This window comes from Lissotriton helveticus, chromosome 7 (genome assembly GCF_964261635.1).
Source record: "Lissotriton helveticus chromosome 7, aLisHel1.1, whole genome shotgun sequence".
In the NCBI taxonomy this organism is placed as follows: domain Eukaryota; kingdom Metazoa; phylum Chordata; class Amphibia; order Caudata; family Salamandridae; genus Lissotriton; species Lissotriton helveticus.
In genome coordinates this window covers 623,662,579-623,683,489 of record NC_136068.1, presented here as the reverse complement: position 1 = coordinate 623,683,489, position 20,911 = coordinate 623,662,579, and the positions used below count along the sequence as shown (strand labels likewise).

General features: G+C 44.0%; 1 protein-coding gene across 4 annotated transcripts in view; it reads right to left on the bottom strand.

Annotated features, from left to right (window-relative positions):
* The window catches only part of FBRS (fibrosin), a 430,176-nt gene that overhangs the window by 223,360 nt on the left and 185,905 nt on the right, over positions 1 to 20,911 (bottom strand). For 2 of the 4 annotated variants that reach the window (XM_078652840.1, XM_078652842.1), the window contains 4 exons: positions 10,021 to 10,405; positions 7,950 to 8,179; positions 7,476 to 7,693; positions 7,009 to 7,053 (listed from right to left, as the gene is read on the bottom strand). In XM_078652840.1, coding sequence (XP_078508966.1) covers positions 7,009 to 7,053; positions 7,476 to 7,693; positions 7,950 to 8,179; positions 10,021 to 10,405 — 878 coding nt within the window. The remainder of the gene's footprint in view (positions 1 to 7,008; positions 7,054 to 7,475; positions 7,694 to 7,949; positions 8,180 to 10,020; positions 10,406 to 20,911) is intronic. The other 2 variants (XM_078652841.1, XM_078652843.1) reach the window with 1 other exon arrangement.

Sequence of the window (20,911 nt, the reverse complement as noted above, 5' to 3'; positions counted from 1 at the left end):
TCACACTCGACGCCAAGCTCGACATGCAGCAACACGTCAGCAAAGCCACAAAAGCAGCTAATTTCCAAATTAACACGCTGAGGAAAATTAAACCCTTCCTCCCTGCCAAAGACTTCCAAACTGCTGTACAAGCTCTAGTCATCCCTCGAATAGACTACGGAATTGCGACCCTCAGCGGTCTCCCGCTATCCACAACAGCACCCTTAAGAGCCTCCCTGAACGCTGCCGCGAGACTCATTACTGGCTCAAGAAAGCACTCGCACATATCCCCAGACCTAAAGTCTCTAAAATGGCTGCCTTTTGAAGCCAGAATACACCTAAAAATTGCAACTATGACACACGCGGCCGTGCACCACAAGGCACCCTACTACCTCGCTCAAAAGCTGTCTATATCAGGAGGGTCGAGATCCAATAGGAGTACTAAAAATCTACTCCTGAAACCTCGTAGATTTCGGAAAGCGAAAACTTACAAACGCTCCTTCTCAGGAATGGCACCCAGGATCTGGAATGCGCTCCCTCCTGAAACAAGGCTAATCACCTCCACTGCACTCTTCAAGAAAGAGGTGAAAACAATGCTTCTGGCCAATATTTCCTGATCGCTACAGATGTTGGGTCAGAGACTCTGCATTGCTTGTATCGCTGCTCCGCCTATCCTCGACTTGTTGGGGGCACTATTACGCTACTCTATTACTACCGACCAAGATATGATACACGTTGGTTTACTGATCCACCTGTACGCCATGGTAGTGGGATCAATGACCTGTGCTGCTATATAATACTCCCTTACCTGATCATATATGGAGTGGTTTTATGTTTGTTTTTTCATCCATGTTATTACCATGTTACTTACCATGTTATTACCATGTTATTACCATGTTACCATGTTACCTACCTGATCATATATGGATTGGTTTTATGTTTGTTTTTATCACCCATGTTATTACCTTGTCACTGATTATTATACTGTTCCCATTATCTCTGTTTACTCTGTTGCCCCTTCCCTGTCTTTGTGAAGCGCTCTGATATCTGTAAGGATCTTGTTCGCGCTATATAAAACTTTGAATAAATAAATAAGTGCCGTCATTGCTTCAAAAGTAAAGAAATGGAAAAATATGTTTTTCTATTTCTTTACTTTTGAAGCAATCGCGGCACCTGCACTTTAGCTTGAAATGTTCAAAGCTAAAGCGGGGTGCCGCGATTGTAAACAGAAGTAAGCAAATATAAACAAATGGTGGCTGCAAGCTTGTTTACCTTTGTTAAAATCGCGGCACCTACGCTTAATCTTTGAACATCTTAAGCCAAAAAGTGTGGGTGCCGCGCGCTGCGCCACTTTACAGACACCGCTCTCAGTTTCTTCATATATTTCTTAGCTTTAACACCGAGCGCGGTGTCCTTGAAGCTGGCGCTGCGCTCAAGTTAGGAAATGTATAAATAAACCGAGCACGGTGTCTGTGAATCGGCGCCGTGCTCAGTTTTAAAGTTTAAAAAACAAACACAAACCGAGCACGGTGTCCCTTAAGTGGACGCAGCAAAAATGCAACCATAACCGCACTTGTGCAGTTGAAGCTGCCTGCGATAAAAGCATGCAATGGCTTAAAAAAACAAGCATTTTCAATGCAATAGGTCTCGCATTAGGAAAGTTTGAGCTATTGGTCTTGTAAATGACAATTATTTTATTTATGTGTTGGTTTTGAAAATAGCTAAATTAATAGCTTTGTCAATTACAATGCCAATAGTTATAACTTTCGCAAATGCGACACCTATGGAATTTGTAATGCACAGAAATCTGGGGTATTTTTTTTTCCTTCTAAAATATAGGGTACATCATCGCCCCCCTCCTTAACCAGTCCTCCAGCCCACTATAAAAATATTTGTCCAGGGCTTCTTTTAATGAACGCGTTCTTCTGACTTCATATACTATCTAGGACACATGGAGTCTGCTGTGTAATAATAAAAGCACCAGTAAGCTGGAACCATTGTCTTGCCAACACACTCATGAGTAGCTTTATGTAAGCCAACACCAAAGTTAAGTGTGTGCTTTCTGATGTGTGGGTAACATGCAGAGCTATTGCTGCCCCTCTGTGTTCCAACACATAAATGTGTTACCAGGAATAACTAACTAAGTATGGAATATTTAGCTGTAATGCGTCTGAATACCGAGTATTTCTTTCCTTTATTGAGTACGCAGCTGTTACATGTTATGCTTGTGACGTCACGTCAGAAACTGTAATAATTTATTAGAGTAGAGAAGCTACACCATTTCCTTATTACAGGTGAATTGTGATGTCTCCACTTTACTGTAATAAGAAAATTAGATTTTGGTGGTGGGCTTCCGTTTAATATGCATTATTTAACATCCATTATTTGATCATTTTAGAAAACAGGCAATCGTGCATTTTTTTAAATCGTGCATGAATAAAGTACTTGTTTAGATGGGAGTGTGTGATGCAGAGTTGCAGTGAAAACGTGCACATGTAGCGCCGGGATACCCTTGTTGGCCGCTACGACCAAATCCTGAAGACCAGAGACATCTCTGAAGAATTCTGGTTCACACTCAGATTACGAATGCATCGTGTTAGATGGCGCCCAACCTATAGCTCTGTGAATCCCAGCATCTAGGCGCACGGACTCCCTGGCTTGTGACTATAAGCAGCTTTTACAGATCTGTAATAAGGAAGAATATTACGCATGATTCCTGACACACCAGTATGAATGACATCTAAGACGTGCGTGGGCGGCTTGTTGGCAAAGCTTGAAGGAAACGGTCCAGAGGCTGGGAAGAGACCGCCCGTCCTTCCTCCCCGAGCTTCCCCCGGAGCGGACGCCTAGAAGTTTACTCTGGTCAGTCTGCTTTCACTTTCGAGGGGGAGCGATTTCGGCGCTAGGCATAATTTTTCTTCACGAGTGTCCATTGAAGAGTTTACCTCACGAGTGCGAAAAATTGGTATTTATTTACCTTACAAGTGTGGACAATTGTTATTTACCTCATGTGTGGAAAATAGTATTTTACCTCACAAGTGTGAAAAATGGGTTTACCTCATGAGTCTCAACAAATGAGTTTAACTCACGAGTGTTAAAATGTTTTTTTTTTACCTCACGAGCGTAACAATGTGAAGAAAGGACAGTCACGTGAGCACGGGCAGGAAGCAGCTAAAACCACACACCGGGTCACCAGTGTATTGTAATCGAGGGTCAGTTTTAATCGGCCGTCTGCGCGCTGAACCCTTCAAACTCACCGCCGCAGCCCGGCTTCAACAGGAAGCCAGGCAACCTTTGTTGGGACGGGGGCGGGGCCGGACAAATACAGGAAGCAGACGGGAGCCTACCCCGCGCTCCTGTGCCCGCCGGAAGATTTCCGTCTCAGCTAGCGGGGCTCCCGTGCTCGTGGAGAGCCCCGCGGCCCCCGCCTGTTAACCAGAATGACCCGCTGGCTGCCGAGGGACACGCGACAAGAGCCTGGTGTGAGGGGGATGTGTGCGTGTGTATATGTATGCATGTTAAAAGAGCCCGATGACTGGTTGGGGGGGGGGGGGGGGGGGTGTACGCGAGTGTCTGTCTGCCTAGCATAACGCCACTTTCTGGCCCACACTGTTTTGTAAACAGCGCACACACAGCAAGCAGCCAGCAGCAAAAGCGCGCTCACGAGGACAAATCTGAGACAGCAGAGGCACGTGGCCGAACGCTGTGTCAGATTCCCAGGAAACTGAAAACAATAGTTGTCGAGCTAGACCGCATGCGCAACTCTAGCTCGACCTAAAAAGTGCAGCGAGTTAATATTAAGACTACTGGGTCACGCGGCAGGTAAGGGATCCAATTCTGGTCAAAAGGGGACAGGGTGGCAACCAGGAGGGATTGAAATGTCTCGGGTGCAATCATTGCACTGCCTTTTGCATAATTTGTGACACTAAACGACGCGCACAAATGAACTGCAGGCGGAGCGGAGACACAGCTTCGGAACCTTTTTTGATTCCAAGAAGCCCTCTGCATGGCGAGTTTCGCTAGGCCGAGACCTAAAAAAGAAAACTTAATGGCCGCAACATTGTGGGAGAACGCCCTCAGGGCATCAGTATTATTAGTACTCTTTTTTATAAAAATATAAAAAGGCAAGCTCCCACTTTAGGAGTTTATGTAAAACAAAAAGAGTCTGCCAAGTGACCACATAAAAAAATGGCGAGGCATCATTTTAAAGTAATACCCACTTCACAAACCGGCAAGTAATTTTGAAAGGACCTAGCTAAAAGCTCTTCTGAGTTATCTTGTATCAGCGCTGGCTAATGTGCGCGATGCCATGGCATGATTACACAGGTCCTCAGGCCTCCTGTTTCAAAATAAAGGCCTAACTTTAACAGAGCGCACAAAAAAATGTCCAAACCCAATGGTTGACATGTTGATTCGTATTAAAATACTCACTTGTCTAAGCTTGGTTGTACAATGCTTCTTTGCACCAATTCTTATAACTACCATGGGACTTTCCACTTGAACAGGGAAGATTCAGGCATGTGAATATATATGAAAGATTGAATTTTGGAGAATCCACTCTTACATTATGAACCTCAATTTCAATCAGTTAATGTGATCACAGCAGAAGTCTTTGTAGGTGACTAGAGTAACAATTGAATCCTGGTTGGTTCGGTGGGGAATAGTGACTTGTATTTATAGTGCTACGAGGTATCAGTCTGTGATGGGCACTGTGAATATGCAAGTTATTTTAAACCTGCATTACACACAATAGTAGATGGTTGTCCCAAAATGATTTAGTGTTTTGAACACAAATTAAGTGTTTAAAGTATATATTTCTGTATTTTCGCAATACTAATTAAAACAAACCCTTGCAGAACTCAGCAGATAAACCCTTTGCATTATCTCTCAGAAAGAATAAATGTTTATCATAAAGCTTCAAGTGACTTTATCAATTAAAGTCTGTAGTGGCTCCCAAGCAGCATTTACATTTGGTAATTAACCAATTACACACATTTTAAATTTTTTCTGGTAGCAGGCGGGTGCCTGTGAGGTCTTATTCTTTATTTCTCTGTCCTGCTCTCTGCTTCATATCACAGAGACCGGACATCCACTTCACATTCAACCAGAGGCACTTCATGGTCAGCATTAACTGTCCAAGGACGGTCATTGTAAAATTAAAACAGCATGGGGATGTTTGTCCCCTTAAATCCCACCCTCTTAGACCCTGTTTACATACAAGTGTCCTTTCAGTTGAGTCATGGATGTGGCAGGAAAGATGTCAGCAGAGTCATATTCAGATATTAGAGCCCCAATAGACCGAGACCCCTGGGACCTCAAAGTAAAGTCGCAGGAGAAAGAGAAAGGAGATGGCCTACAAGAGGGGGGCACTATATGGGAGACAATTTGTAAAGCTCTACTACGACAGCCCATATACCATCTTTCTCTACCCTACAATGGGCTTAGAGGCCACCTAATGCCTATTACTGGTTGGTGTCACGGTCACTCTCTCATTGCTTGCTTCTTATGCATCCACTTTTCATAGCCTTTCCTTCCTCTTATAGTGTTTGTCCCTCCCCTGGAGAATGGACTCATTACTTTGTCCTCGCTTTTTCAGGTGCTACTTTTTGTTTAAGCACACTATGAATGTGTGTGTTTTTCAGTGTTTCCCTCTAGTACTTCTCACACCTCAAAAGTCCTCCCCCATTCCCCACCCTCCATTGTCCATGTGTTGCCATAGCCCCTTTTGCCTACCCTGTTGTCTGTGCATTTCTCCAGCCCCTCCTGTCCATCAGTTATCGTCTCTATGCTATCCCAGGCCCTCTCCCAGCCTCCTTTGTCAATGTGCTTGTTCAAGCCCCTCTCCCACCCTCCATTGTCCCTTTGCTTGCCGCATCCCCTCCCACCCACCCTCTGTTGTATACACGCTTGCCCATACCCTGTCCACTGTCCCCCAACCCATATTCTTCTCTAACACCCTCCCTCCTTCAGTATTGCCTTGTCTACTCACCCACTCTCCTGTCTGTTAGAAAGTGTGGGGGAGAGGACAGGCAAGAGGAAATTGGAGAGAATACAGCTAAAAATAAGTAAAAAAAAAAAAAGATGTGGATAGCACTATTGTGTTTTTCTTTTTAAAAAGATAAAATTGCTGGCAGCGTCATATTACTTAAATATATATATATATATATATATATATATATATATATATATATATATATATATATATATATATATATATCTCAATCAGACATGCATATCAGCTACGTAGTTGTACAGCAGGCTACAAGTTCAAGTCACTGTCAATAGCTCCCATTGACAGACTGTCTGCTTTGCCAATTCTTGTTTAATTTACAAATAGACAAACCACCTTCTCAGATGCCTTGAGGAATGGGGTGAAGTTTTCTTTCAATGGCCATGGTTACCATTAGTGCAGCCGGAGTGTGAGGCTGTTTTACTACAAAAAAGGTAATGGAGGCCCATTTCTTCTTGCTAGCATCAAGGCCCATGTCACCCTTACTGACCAGGGGGAACAGAGCTCAAACACGATGTGGGAGCCCTCCCTCCTCCGCGTTTTTTTTCTTGTTTTTAAACACTAAGGGGTAAACAGCTAAGTGAGGCAGAGGAGGCAATGGCCCGGTGGTGTGGGCAGAGGAGGCAATGAAATACTCGTAGCAGAAAAGTTTGAAGACCTTTCGGTTAGAAGTATCTGTCAGAAAAAAACAAAATCTGCTATGCATTCTGGAACAGCGGCGCTTCAAGAATCATGCAAGTAGTTGCATCAACATTATATAGACTGGTTTACTCTTTTTGTGGGGGAGCGGCAATTCAATAGGTATTTTACTAAATTAATTTAATAAAAAATTTACTTAAGTGCTGGGGATTGCACACGTAGGTTTGGGATACTCTTAGATTTAGGACTATTGAAGAAATTCCCATAAATATCATGATTAACACAATTTGAATCTATCTTTCAAAATATAACCGGCATTGAGGGCAGCACAGGAGAAAGGGGAATAGTTGTTTATATTTAGTACATGCTATTATACTCACATTTTGTCTATATAAACCATCTTTTTGTCCAGGATATTTATCAAACTGGAAAATATAAAAACAAATGACAGTAAGTAACAGACTGATTAGGGTAACATTAAAGTCAAGAGGGGAGAGGGCAGTGGGGAACGGTAGGATATTGGGCAGTAAAGAGAAAAATATGGCAAAGAAGAAGTATAGGATGAATTGTAGTAAAACAGTAAACATAAGTGGTGGGAAAGAATCACTAACACAGCAATAAGAGCTATTAGACTTTAGGAGGCAGAGAACTTACAAGAGGGCCATACACCTCAATAGTTCCTATAACATTGTATGGCGGCCCTCTACTAGGGTTTATTTTCAATTACTAGCTAAACCCCCTCACCCTCTCTATAGACTTGGTACCTGCCCAGAGCACGGGGTTTCCCTTGGCAGAAAGGTACGACCAGCTCAGAGGCGATGCTTGGACGCGTTCTACTTATCCTCACATTTTGACGAGTGGTACGCACCATGGGAGGTGCCGGTGCCTGGACGATAGAAGGCGGGTAAGGTGTGAAGTGCTGGTGGGTATGTTGGTGAGTATGCTGGTGCTGGTGATTATGCTGGTGGAACTGGAATGCCATTGGTCTGACTGCCGTATTCATTTCTGCCCCGCCCTGCGAGGTTAGGAAACCCGAACTCAGATCTTGACGTATCAGTTCATGTTCTGAAAACAAACATATTGTGGCATCATCACTCAAAGTGAGATTCACACATGCCATACATGCAGACAAAAATATTTTCAAGACAGAATGCAAGACCATATAAACCATAATATTAAACAACAAAAAATTCAAAAGTCTAAAGGCAAGATATTAATTGAATCACCATTGTGCATGGTCCAGAGCTCAAATAATATTCAGCTAACCCAAACACAGGAAAGTTCCTATTACAATAAAAATATTTCAACCATCTAAACTTACCAGCTGTAGGATGTCCTGGAACTTGTAACAGTGGAGGTGGTGGCGGAAGCCCAGGAGACTGTGTAAACATAGCAGGGTGATGGTGCTGGGACACAGCTCTGACAGCCGAGGAGTAGCTGTGTGATGTGGAATGATTACTAAGAGGAAGAGGTAGGGAAGGTGTGGAGGGACGGTGGGTTATCTGCGAGTTGGCAGCAACAGGCTTTGAAGGATGGCTGTTCCGGTTTGAACTGAAACAAAGCAAAACCTTTCCATCATTAAAGACAATGCAAAAAACAGCAAAGAAGTGAAGAAGTGAAGAAAGAGTAAGTGGCTGCAAAATGCGACTTGAGAAAAACTAAACAGGACAACACAATACTTGCTGATATGAAAACAAGCATTGGCAAAACCAATAGGTCTTGGCAATCCAAGAGCTATAGGCATGGGCAATGTAAATGCATTTGTGTACGGCTCTGGGGCTGTTTTTATTGATATATACAAATGCTTTACCATCGTCAACACCTATAGCTCTCGGACAGCCAAGACCTATTGGCTTTGCCAATGCTTTGTATCAATTTAAGTATGAGTAAACGTTTTCAGGTCGTCGACAATGCTAAACACATACATGCCAAGATTTTACAAGTAAAAGGTGGGAGATTTTGAAAAAGCAATCCGTGTGATTGATGGGAGGATTCTGCATTTTCCTAATATATTGAATCAGAGGCAATTTCAAACAGGAGTCAGTTATGTGGCGTTAGTCAAATGAGATGTGGGTGCCCCCAAGATCAGCTAAGGTCCCCAACAGCTTTAAGAACAGACCCTTAGATTCCAAACCACTTTTTTCTTGCATGATTAACAAAATCATATTCTAAAGTGATTGGCACACAGGGGATAAAGCATTGGGATGCACTTGAATCTTATGGGTTATTTCTGCTTCACACAACACAATTATGATTGGTTAAATGCACAAATTGTTTATAGCACAGATCAATGACGGCACTGAACCTATCCTTGATAATTAGTGGAATATCTTCTGAGCTGCAGTCTCGGTGTCATTAGCCAAATGTTTATTGTTTTACACTTTACCCATAGGTGCAGCAGGCCCCTGGGAGGCAAACAGATTGTGCTTCTCTATTGGGAGCTCCTGCTTTCCCGTTCAGAACAACTAAGTCTTTAGAAGTGAAAACGTATACTTATAAATAAGGAGCTTTTTGTATCCTGAACAACAAGTTAACATGGGTCATGATAATTTAAATAGCCCTCAGCACACAAAAAATAAACCGAAATTTATTATCTGGAGATACCATAAATAAATCATATCTCAAGTACACAGATGGTTTTGTTTTGTCTCACAAATCCATAACGGAGGTAGGAAGAAGGGCAAGCATTTGTCAGTTACACAGGGATATCAGTCTTTAAAATAGTTTGTGGACCATTGTTTACAAATCCTGATGCATACCAGTCAAACAGATTCCCCCTTAACCCCGTCAGTTGAACACTTCTAGATGGTCTGGGCTTCATAGCATGCATTTTTTGTAAAGCCTGCATATGCTGCTTAAATGCAGTTGATTCACCAAAACCTGAAGCACATCTCCCAAAATCCTGTGGCAAGCCAAACAAAAGAGTCAGGCGAAAACAACAGACACAGAAAGAAAGAAAACATGTGAAAGGGCCAATCACCATGGTTAAAAAAAAATATAAAGGGCGGGACAATTGGCAGTTTCACAACCCAAAAGACATGGAGTGTAAAAAGACACACAAAAGCACCAATTAAAATCAAAAGAGTGCAAGGGGCGAGATGAAACTCTGAGTAGATACAGCATGTCTTGGTTCGAGACACCACATGCACGCTGTCTAGAGCAGAGGCCTAAAAATGCTTGAGAGGACATTGTAGAACAGTACAAGCAGGTATTCCACTGAGAGGCTCAGCTCAGGAGTAAGGAAGAAAAATCTATGCTCCATGGAGGGTGGCTTTCGAAGGAAGTCACCATAATTATGTTCCAAAGACAGTTGACACTTATGACAGATTCCCACTTATCTGACTACGATGGGGAGATTGGCAACTGTTGTGTGTAAAATGTTAGAATCTTACCTGAGTGTGGTGAGGTCCAGACCACCAGTGTATGTGTTCAGAGGCTGAGAGTTGTACGGTGTCACCTTCATGTGCATCTGAGGTTGAGGCAGATTCTGAGGGGTGTGCACTTTTGGCTGGGGTGTTGTTCGTGCTGCAGTCTGCAGTTGAGGAGTCTGGCACCGGCTGCGAGCTGGCGTGGGAGGCCTGGATGAGGTGCATACTGGAGTTGGAAGGGGGCCTGGGGCGGCTGCCTGAGACGAAGATTCCTTTGGAGGTAAAGGCACTAGCAGAAGGTCTTTTTCTGGCTCTTGGTTCTTCTCTCGGCTCCGCTCCAGTCCAGAAATTTTGGGGAGCACAGAGAGTTTGGCTTGACAACCACCATTAAAAGTAGTAAAATCTGGGGCTGCAAAACAGCAACATAAAATCTTGATCAACATCGTCCCTCAGTACACCTACCGACCACAAATGACTGCTGCACCTCTCACAAACCCATTTGACACAGTTACACACGCTAGAAACCAAAAAACTTTAACAGCAATGTGCATGCAACATCTACCTGCCACTATGGAAAATTCAGTAACTAAAGTTAACGGCCCACACTTTAGTGCCTCCTTGGAATAACTCTGCCTGCAAACAACTTTCAAAATGCAAAGCAATTATAAAATCTAGGTTACTAATCCTGTAAGTATCAGTTTATAGCTTGTATTACTGTAGATCTTCACATGCTCTGCATATCCCTGCCATATAGAATTGGGCTTAGACATTTTAAATTGAATTTCTTCAAAGAAGTCCTTTCAAGTCGCCAGGTGTTCTGCGACTCCTCCCTATTAGCGAATGCACATTAGCACAGACTGCATTCTTAAGATTGCTTTCCGCACAACGGTTGAGTTTAAGTATGGAGAGACTAGTATTGAGGAAGTGGGGACTATGCTGAAGTTTTTTTCAAAATAAAGCATTTGCTTAATGTTACAAATCTGCACAATCTAGACACCGACTCCAGGGAAAGGGTGGGTGCATGTGAAACTACAGCACAAGCTAAGAACAGCCCTTTAAAGGGTAACATGCAGGTAGTGTCATGTGAGGCTGTAGATACACATGCCCCGTATAGACTGTAAAGCAATACTTTAAGCAGTGGCTAGTTAGTGTTTGATGCACATGTCTGAAATGGAGTTCTTAATACAGTTTGGCAACTCTAGCCTGTTGACTGGCAAGAATATTCACACAGTAACGTTCGGTTGATCATGTAGCTACTTTGCAGATGTCCGGTATGGGAATGTTCACTACAAAACGCCATGGATGCTCCCATCTTCCTAGGGGAATTTGGCCGAGGGGGCGCAGGGAGATACACCATTGCTTGAATGTAACCTGTTTCAATACACTTAGCTATCCATCTAGCTATGCCAACTTGATATTGGATGGCATTTATCCGGTTAATCGGAGGCCACAAAAAGCTGTCGAGTTTATGAAAAGGTTCAGTTCGGTCAAAGCAGTACATTAAGGCTCTTTCGACATCAAAGGGTGTGAACAGCCCTCATAGGTACAGGACAGTAAACAAACTTTGCAACTCAATGGTTTCATTAAGTTGAAAAGAGACGCCACATTAGGAAGGAATTTCGGATCGGTTCAAAGGACAAATCTATTGCGATAAAACTGGGGAAGAAGTTCTAGCAAAGTGAGGGCTTGTAACTTAGCCTTAGTGAAGTGATGGCTATCATGGAAGTCACTTTCCAAGAAAGGAACACCAAAGGATGGAAAGCAACGGCTCGAAAGAGGTGGGACCCAGAAACCTAGTGAGTACTATGTTAATAATCAAAAGAGGGACAAGGTGGAACTATGTGAAAGCACTTTATGGCCTTCCCTAAAAGTTTTAATGATGTGTTTTGTAAAGAGTAAAATGTTCACTTTTTTGCATGACTGCAAGATGTAGGGATATAGGAGTGTATGCTAAGCAAATCTCAAAAAATGACTAGGACCATAGGTTTAAGAGGGTCTAAAAACACCTGGATAAGACCTACGTGCTTCCTGTAGAATATCCATACATTCTTGTGGAAGATTTAAGTAACCAAATTCCAAGATATCCAGTCCCAGGTTGCTGACTGAGGTTCAGAGCTCTTTGTGGAAACCTCCACCTCTGAAAGTAAGGGAGTAGGACTTGCGGGTAAAGTTCTCAATCATTGCCTTGATGATCTGTCCTGCTGAGCAGGTATGCAAAGTTGTCTGCCCGAGTGGAGTCCCCCCCTTAGAAGATGTATCTCATGGTGGATCACCCAATGCCAAATATACGGCGACAGTGCGGACAGCTGTGACTAAAGAGCAACTAATTTTCGGCATACAAGATGTAAGAAGCGGGCTCTGGACATACTACACCACAGTGGGGTATAGGGTGCACAGAGTCCAGTGGAAAAAGGTAGGGAGAGGTAAAGTTAGATAGCAACTCACTCTCTCTATAGAGTGGTTGGGTAATAAGGCAGTATAAGAGGACAGTGTTGTACACCCTCAATCAACAAATGAATTCACACACTCAGACTGAACTTCAGACCAATTGTTTTTGTATGAAAATATTTTTTTAGTTATTTTATTTTCTATAACCACACAAGCTTGGCATAGGTAAGTAATAAATACTTTACAGTAATGCAGTTTGTAAACAGTTTGAATTGAAATTGTATATGCACATGGTTTTGACAAACAGTATGGTTTCTGAGAAATGCAATACTTTGTAAATACAGTACATAGACTTGAAAGGGCTTTTCAGTAAAATTACAGGTAAGTTACTTTTGAGATTACTACTCTTACTCAGAGTAGTATACCTCGATACAACTCTGGGACATTTCCTGTAAACAGATAAGAAAAATCGTTTTTGTTAGTCAGTGCAATTTTAAAGAATGTCTTTAGGTTTTCAAACTCAACACTTACAAACTTTTCCAAGAAAAAAAGTCAATGTTATCCTGTGGAGGAAAATAGTGTTATCAGTTTTGAGTTAACTATTTGGTAGTGGGAGTTGAGGTTCTGGGAGTAGACTCAGGGATCCCCCAGGGTCAAGGATGCACTCTAATTACACCCTCAGCGGCACTAGGGCGGCCGACTGCAAAGTGCTGAGGCCCAACGTTATCCAATGGGGGAGAGGGGGCCTCTGGTTGGTGGGTGCTGGCAAGCAGGCCACTTGGATGTGGGAGCAAAGCTCCTGGACTTAAGCTCAGGGAAAATGGGGAAACAAAGTAGCACCAAAGGTGCACCCTCAGTGGCACTAAGGCGGCCAGGTGCAGGTAGCTGTTTTGACGTCAGGCGCCCTGTTTGCAGTGGGGAACCTCCGGTTTGAAAAGGACCTGCAAGCTTAGGAACAAAGGTCTTCTTGGTGCGACCACCACTTTGAGAGGTCAATCAGGAAGTTAGGGGTTGGTTAGGCACCAGCTTGGCAACCCAAGGCAGTGGGGCGTCTAGTGCAGGGGTGCATTTGGGGGTCGTATCTTCTTAACTGTTCCTGGTCGCGGTTCGGGGGACCTTCCAGATTTAGGCTGCAGGCGTAGGCTGGAGACTTAAGGCTGGTCAGGAGTCACCGTATCTCGTATCAGGTTCGCCGGGGGTGACCACCTCATGGTGTTTGCTCACTCTAACTCGGTGCGTGGACGGCCGGTGCAGAGTTGCACGGATTTGTGGTGTTCGGCCAGAGGTTGCAGATAAACAAATTTGGTGTTCACAGGAGACAAAGTCTTTGTTCTTGAAGGCAGGCAGGTCCTCTGAGGTTTTCGAGGTTGCTGGCTGCAGGACAAACGGGGATACAGGCTGGTAGGGCTAAGGCCAAGTCAGGGGGCGTCTTCCTCTTGTTAGCTGCTCTTCGGTCTTTCTTCTTCTTGTCTGAGGAAGCAAAGTTCAGGGGTGCCCCTAAATACTAGATTTAGGGGCGTTACATGTAGGTAAAAGGCAGGGACTGATGGGTCCCTTCCCTGGGGTGGGTACATCCCTGATTGTGCCACCCTCCAGTGGGAGGGCGGCATGACCCTTTTCCTGGTTGGCTGAGTCCCCCCCCATCTGCAAGATGGGGGCGACAGTTGTGCTTCACCTCGCATTCCCCCACCCCCCCTCGAGGGATGGAGTTGGCAGAGGTGGGCACACCTCTCTTCCTCCTTTGTTTTTCCCCCCACGGTTCTCCTGCCCAAAGTGGGGACCAGTTGCTGAGAGGAGCGAGGGGCCTAGGAAATCTCACAAAAGGCGGCAAGACATCAAAGCTTCCCCTTTGTGAACCCTGCACATCCTGGGGGAGGAGGCTTGGCACCCAGTCTCAGGATGTGCATTGTCTCAGGCCCCAGAGCAACCTCTCACCCTGGACACTAGTGGTAGGTTAGTTTATTAGGGAGCATCTCTAAGATGCCTTGTGTGTGCATTTTTCATTAAATACCACACAGGCATCAGTGTGGGTTTAATGTGCTGAGAAGTTGGATTCCAACTTCTCCGTTTTCAGTGTAGCCATTATGGTGCTGTGCAGTTTGTAATGACAAACTCAGCACCAAATACTCTGCACTTCCAATGTCTAAGAATGGACATAGACACTGTAGGGGTACAGGGCTCATGCACCTGTACCCTCACCACTGGTATAGTGCACCCAGCTAGAGGGGTAACTGATCTATGCCAGGGCAGTGGGTTGTAGGCATGGCACACATGGATGTGTGCCATGTTGACTCTTCACTTTGCTCTGCACCAAAACACACAGCCTGCAAAGGCAGTGTGGGTGTGTGTTAAGGTAAAGGGCCTCTAAGGCTGGCACAATAAGTCCTGCAGCCCCTAGAGGTCTACCCTAGTCACAGTGCCCTGGGTACCTGTAAGACCATTTACCAGGGGCTGACCTGGGGCCAGAGATGGCAAATGGGTGTGTTTTGGGGAAAGAACACAGACCTGGGAACCTGATTGGCAGGGACCAGGGCACATCAAGTGAAAATGCATCAGTAGTGTGCAAAGTGTGTGGGGGGTTACTGCAACAGAAGAACAATAGTTACTTACCTGTAATCTGTGGTTCTCCAGTATTGGTGTCTTTCATAGATTCACATGCCTGAATCATTCCCCGTCGTCGGAGTGGGAGTCCCACGGTATATAAAAAAGCAATAAAATGCTATAAATACCATAGTAAATACCAATAAAAACAAACCAGGAAGTAAAGTAGCCAAGCTACAGAAGAAAAAACTTCCACATTAGTGACTATCCCTGTCATTTTGTGTAGCCCAAACTGCAGCCAATCAGGCGACAGCACCCACCAGAAGGTTCCCTCCAGAGGCTCAGGCTGTCAGATTTTGTCGCACGGAGTGCTAGTAAACCAAAGTATGCTAAGAGCCTCTGAAGGGGAGGTGGGCGGGTTGCATGTGAATCTATGAAAGACACCAATACTGGAGAACCACAGATTACAGGTAAGTAACTATTGTTCTTCTCCAGTATTAGGGGTGTCTTTCATAGATTCACATGCCTGAATCAGAGTAGATAGCAGTAAATATCCTTGCTAGGCAGACGCCATAGTAACCCAGCTTGTCAAACTGTGTACATTATATGAATTATATATATATATATATATATATATATATAAAATGTCTTAACATAGCCTGGAACATGATAAAATGCAACTAGTGAAGAATGTGCACTCTGAAAACGGAAGCAGAAGCGTCTGACTGCAGGAAAAAAGGAGGTGGGAACAGAGGCTCACCTTAGCTGAAAAGAATACATAGAACTGCTGGACACATGGAAACATTGGTCTTACTGGCTGCAACAAACAGTAGTGATTGGAGAAAACAAGGCTGCTAACCTAGGTTGTCGCTCTGCCGAGATGCTGGAGAAGAACTCCATCAAACAGAGCAGTTGAGGAAGACATTGGCCTGGTAGAGTGCGTACTAGGGGCATCTAGCAAGGCTGTTCGACTTGTGCATGGCAAAATATCGATCGGAGCAAAAGATCAATAATGCAACTGTTCGCCCGGACCCTGTTGGGTTGTAACCAATCGTACCTTAGTAATAAAAAAAATTGGTATGGGCCGATATAATTGGTACACCCGATTGTATAAAAATGTATCCTTTCCGGCACAGATATTTGGGGACACCACAATGGCAGGCTGGTTGGAAAAGGGGATTGTGCAAATAGGGGATCTGAGGAGTATGGAGGGGATTGTACAATATACAGAATTAATGAGTAAATTTGGACTAGACCGAAGAGACTTCTTTAAATTTTTACAAGTAAGAAGCTTTCTCGGGAATAAGCAGGGTGGGACTGTGGGGTTTGCCAAGGTAGAGATATTGGAGAAAATCCGAGTAGGAGGGGATTGCTCAATTCGGAGCTTTTATGCAAGCTTGTTAGCAACAAAAATAGATGATAAGAGATAAGCATAGTGTTAAATGGGCAGATAAATTAGATGGGGAAGTTACTTGGTTTCAAGAGGCATTGGACTTAGGTCGCACACTGCTCTGCTCAGCCCCGCTCCAATCGCAGCAGTATAAAACTCTTTATTCGCTATACTACACACCAGCAAAGATAGCAAAATGGGGGGGTAGTGTAGGCATTACGTGCCCGAGATGTAGCTCCACCGAAGCAGATCTAATACATATATTTGCTGCATGTCCACAATTGCATACAGTGATAAAAGAGATAGAGAAGTTTCTAGATAACTCTTTGGGTATCCAGATTACTCTAACACCGGTAGAAATATTGTTAGGAATAGTGGTGGATAGCAATATTGATCAGGCAGACTTTGTTTTCGTCGCCATGGCAGTCTATAGGCTCTGCATAGCCAGGGCCTGGCTGGATAAAAATCCCCCAGCAATGCAAGTTTGGTTGTCTAATCTCCTGTCAACATACAATCTGGAAAAAAACATATATGCTCGGAAGGGCAGGAAAAAGAGGAGATTGGGGTTAAGGATATGGGACCCTATTATAAAATGGAGAGAAGGGTTGGGGATGACTGATTAGTGTAGAAAAAAAAAAAAAAAAAAGTAATAAATTGATCAGATCAGCGAAAAACCGAACTATCCCTTGTAAACAGAACATTTGAAACCTCTTCTATTATCAAGTGTCTGGAAACAACCATTTTGTTGATAGTGGTGGAGGTAAAGATGCAGTCGAATTTACAGGCTCGATCCGAAAGAAATTCCGGAGGCGAGTTAAGTATGAACTCCCGAGTAACTCAAACCACCATAGAGTTATAGAGAACTGTATGAAAAGGCTAAAGAATCGAAAGATCTGAACCCAACTGACTCTAATAGAGGACTGTTAAAGCCAAGAAAAAGAAAATGACACCTTTCTAAGTCATCGTAGATCATCACTGAGGAAAAGTTGAAAGGATATCACATGAACTGCCCTATTACCACACTGAGATGTCTCGAAGGTAATGGACGAACTGGTGGAGAAAAAACAATCTGAATTTTTCTTGAAGGATTGAGTCATATTTTTTGAGGAATAAAAAGATGTGATCCCATCTTGTCGGCATCTGGAGCCGCTGCCAGTTAAGGTAATAGTAGAATTGCATGAGGCAATCCTGAACTTGATAGCTAAATGAGAACAAACTGGAAGATCCTTTCTATTAAGAGTAAGAGGATGAATTCTAACTGAACAATATCAGATACCGCAAAAACATTTGCGTTGGAGATCTTGTCCCTGTTATGGCGAACACTCCCTTGCCAACGGCAGGGATGTTTAGATAGGCGAACCAAAGGTAAGCAGGGGCAGGCCAGTGACCTCAAAGATGGCTGTTCCGAGTGATAAACCTGGCCGCTCTGAAAGAAATAGATCTGGAGGTGGACACCTCCGAATTGAGTCGTACTCCGACTGGAAAAAAGGGAAACTCAGTAAATCATTCTTGGCGAAGCCATGAGGGGTGAAGAGGGACACTCAACATCACTCCAGTTTGTACTTTCGGAGAACTCTGGGACCCAAAGGTAGCGGTGGAAAATGGAATCAGATTGAGATCAGTTGGACAAGAAACGCATTTCCCTGTAAATTCTTGTGGTGATGCCAACTTGAAAAGCACCAGAATGTGCTGTTCTTCTTGGTCGCGAAAAGACCAGATTTGGAAGCACCTTACTGACGAAATTTGAATCCACATTCCGTAGAGGAAAAACTCACTCGAGAGTGGAAATTGTCGTCCTGCTGAGAGTGCCTGCCAGACTGTGTCTTGTACCAGGAACGTGGAATCGCCAGAAGAGAAACCTCTCGCATCGAGGAGGGATTGTAATGAGATCTTCAAATGAATCAGAGACGTGAAACCAAAGTTTATGCAGTTGCTGTAGCATTGTTATCCTGTGCAGAAGGACACCCACTAATACTGGAGAAGTTTGGGTGTACTGGATTGCTTATTAAGAAGAGTGATCCTCTGTAAAGAAACCTGTCTCAGAAATGATGAATGCGTATGTATTGCAGACACAGAACAGCTGCCAGAATCTACATAAGAATCACGTGGAGTGGACCGAGAGTCCTGACAAGATAGGCCTGTGATATAACTTAGAGTATAGAGTAACCACGTCCCGTGCTGAGGAAGCATTGTTACCTAAATCTTGACACTCTGGAGGTCGAGTGCACTTGTTAGGTCTCTGGCAGTAACATTTGAAAAACTTTCTTGAGGTACAACCTTTGAAAAATGTTTGCGCAGAGATGATCAAAAATCCTGCGCTACATGTCTGACCAGACAAAAGCGCTACATGTCTGACCAGACAAAAGTAAAAACCGCCAAAACATGGCGTTCAATTGATCTTCATATAAGATCAAAGTATGTTTCACAAGTACTCATTTCGTGATATTCCTGCGACTACTTCGATATCACAACATGGTTGAAGAGGATCTGAGAGGAAAAAAACCTAACTCCTTATTAGATTCAGAACCACTCCGACGGTCCCTGATGTATCCATAAGTCAATTTGTAAATGACTCGCGCAGATGAATCGAATGCGGTCACTATGAAGGCGTAGCATACAGGAAATTGTCCAAATTCTAGAGGATGCTCTTTTGACATTACAATTAGAATTTTCCATATATAAATCGTAGTGGTGACCAAATGAAATCTTAGAGATATGCCATCCTTATCACACCTGGAATGGAGTCATGATGGGCTTTAAAGTAAGTCGTAGTGTCCTGGAAAAATGACTTCCTGTATACGATTTAGAGTCGAATCATAAAGTTGCATATCAGGTACTGGGTGGAACTTCTAGGATTAAAATGCGAAAACTGTCCTCGGGCACCCCGAAAGATTTGATCCCCGTACTGTGGAGAATCGAAGGCGCGGTATTGTTTGGTCAATATGATGGCCCAGAAGTAACAACTATAAAAAAGGTATGGCCATTATCTCAGTATGGACTTGTGGGCGAGGAACTAAGGGTTCCTCCAACCTTAACTCCGCCACCCGATACTGCAAAACTTGGAGATGTAATGTATACTGCACGGTGTTTTGTTGATAATTATCTTTTGTCCATCCTTTTTGTTAAAAATTTTAGAAGCTCCCGTGTAGGGGTATTCAAGGATACGCACATTCTGTGCCTCCATGTTAAAATTGAACCTGTCCAGAGAGCTAAAAGATTGCCCGAGAGTCACTAGCGCCGATCTTTTGGATGAAGCAGAGCTCAAAATTTCTGTCAATACAATATAGAAAGAGAAAGAAACCGTCCGCCTCTATTCTGGTGACAAGGGCTTGACGAAAGCGCGTCACCGTTCTTAACATGAGGAGGGTAAATCCGTCAACATCCACCGGAGGATAGAAGAATAAAGAATCATACAAGATCCTGTAACTTGCTAAAAGGAGGCTACGACTAATAAGTCGGGTAAAGTAACACTGTAATAAGCCCAACTGGACCAAGCGTCGACTAACCTGACCATGGACTGGGTGGAGCATTAGAGAGGATAACAAGAAAACGTGACCCTCAGTGTCCGCAAAGGAAACTGTTGGAGACTTAAACCACTGTGGAAGTGACAGCTGACGCTGTCAGTCTACAAGTCCTCCGTAGACGTACTGTTTGCTGGTAACGAAAACTGATCCTTAACTTGGTCAACATTCCACATAAAACTCACCATCACTGAGGATGATTGTTGAATCCAGTAGCTTGTCAACTTTGAAAGTCGTCGACGAGCCTGCTAGTGATTAAGAGAACTGTCGTCAATGGGCCAGCTGTGTACGGACCTAAAGCCTGCGTGGCAACTGCCGATGTGCCCACTGTTAATGGCCCCCAACTGCACTGCTTATTGGCTCACTGTTGATAGCCTAGAGATGCCAGGTCCAATGCCAATGGCCAAGTGCCGATGGATCACATGTGAGAAGGGCCACTGTTAGTGGCCCACTGCTATTGAGCCAACCGTCACTGTCTGAACTGCTTGGGGAGCAGAGCAGCGACTCATGAATGCATGTAAATATTTCCAAAGTGAAGCAACACTTCGGAGATTGCCAGCAAGATGGTCTGTGTAAAAGGCTATGCATGTTCTGGGTTCCTTGACCCTATTGTTGTGATCACAAAGCGATCATGTGCTCATCAATATTTATTCCAACAAATACGCACTTGTACTCATCTGCATTTATAAACACCAGTAGTCCCAGTGTATGTGCAAGCCCACGATCTCCGGACTGAAAGTGCACTGCAGTTATTGCTAAAAAACAATTTATTTGCAAAAGTGTTAATAAATCTACATCTTTCGATATATGTCCAACTCATCTGAATGGGTTTAAACAGTGGCAGTTTCTGATGGGAGTATTACTGTCTTGACTATGTCAGCTGAACAGGCTCTCAAACGCCGACGAGACTCTTACCGTCGATGACTGCTCTTCAGCGTCGACGAGGGACACACTGCTCCCTCGACGAGGCACCTCATCTCCCCGTCGACGAGGCACCCTTCCGTCGACGAGGCCCCTCACCGTCGACGGGGCTTCCCACCGTCGACGATTGCTCTACAGCGTCGACGAGGCATCT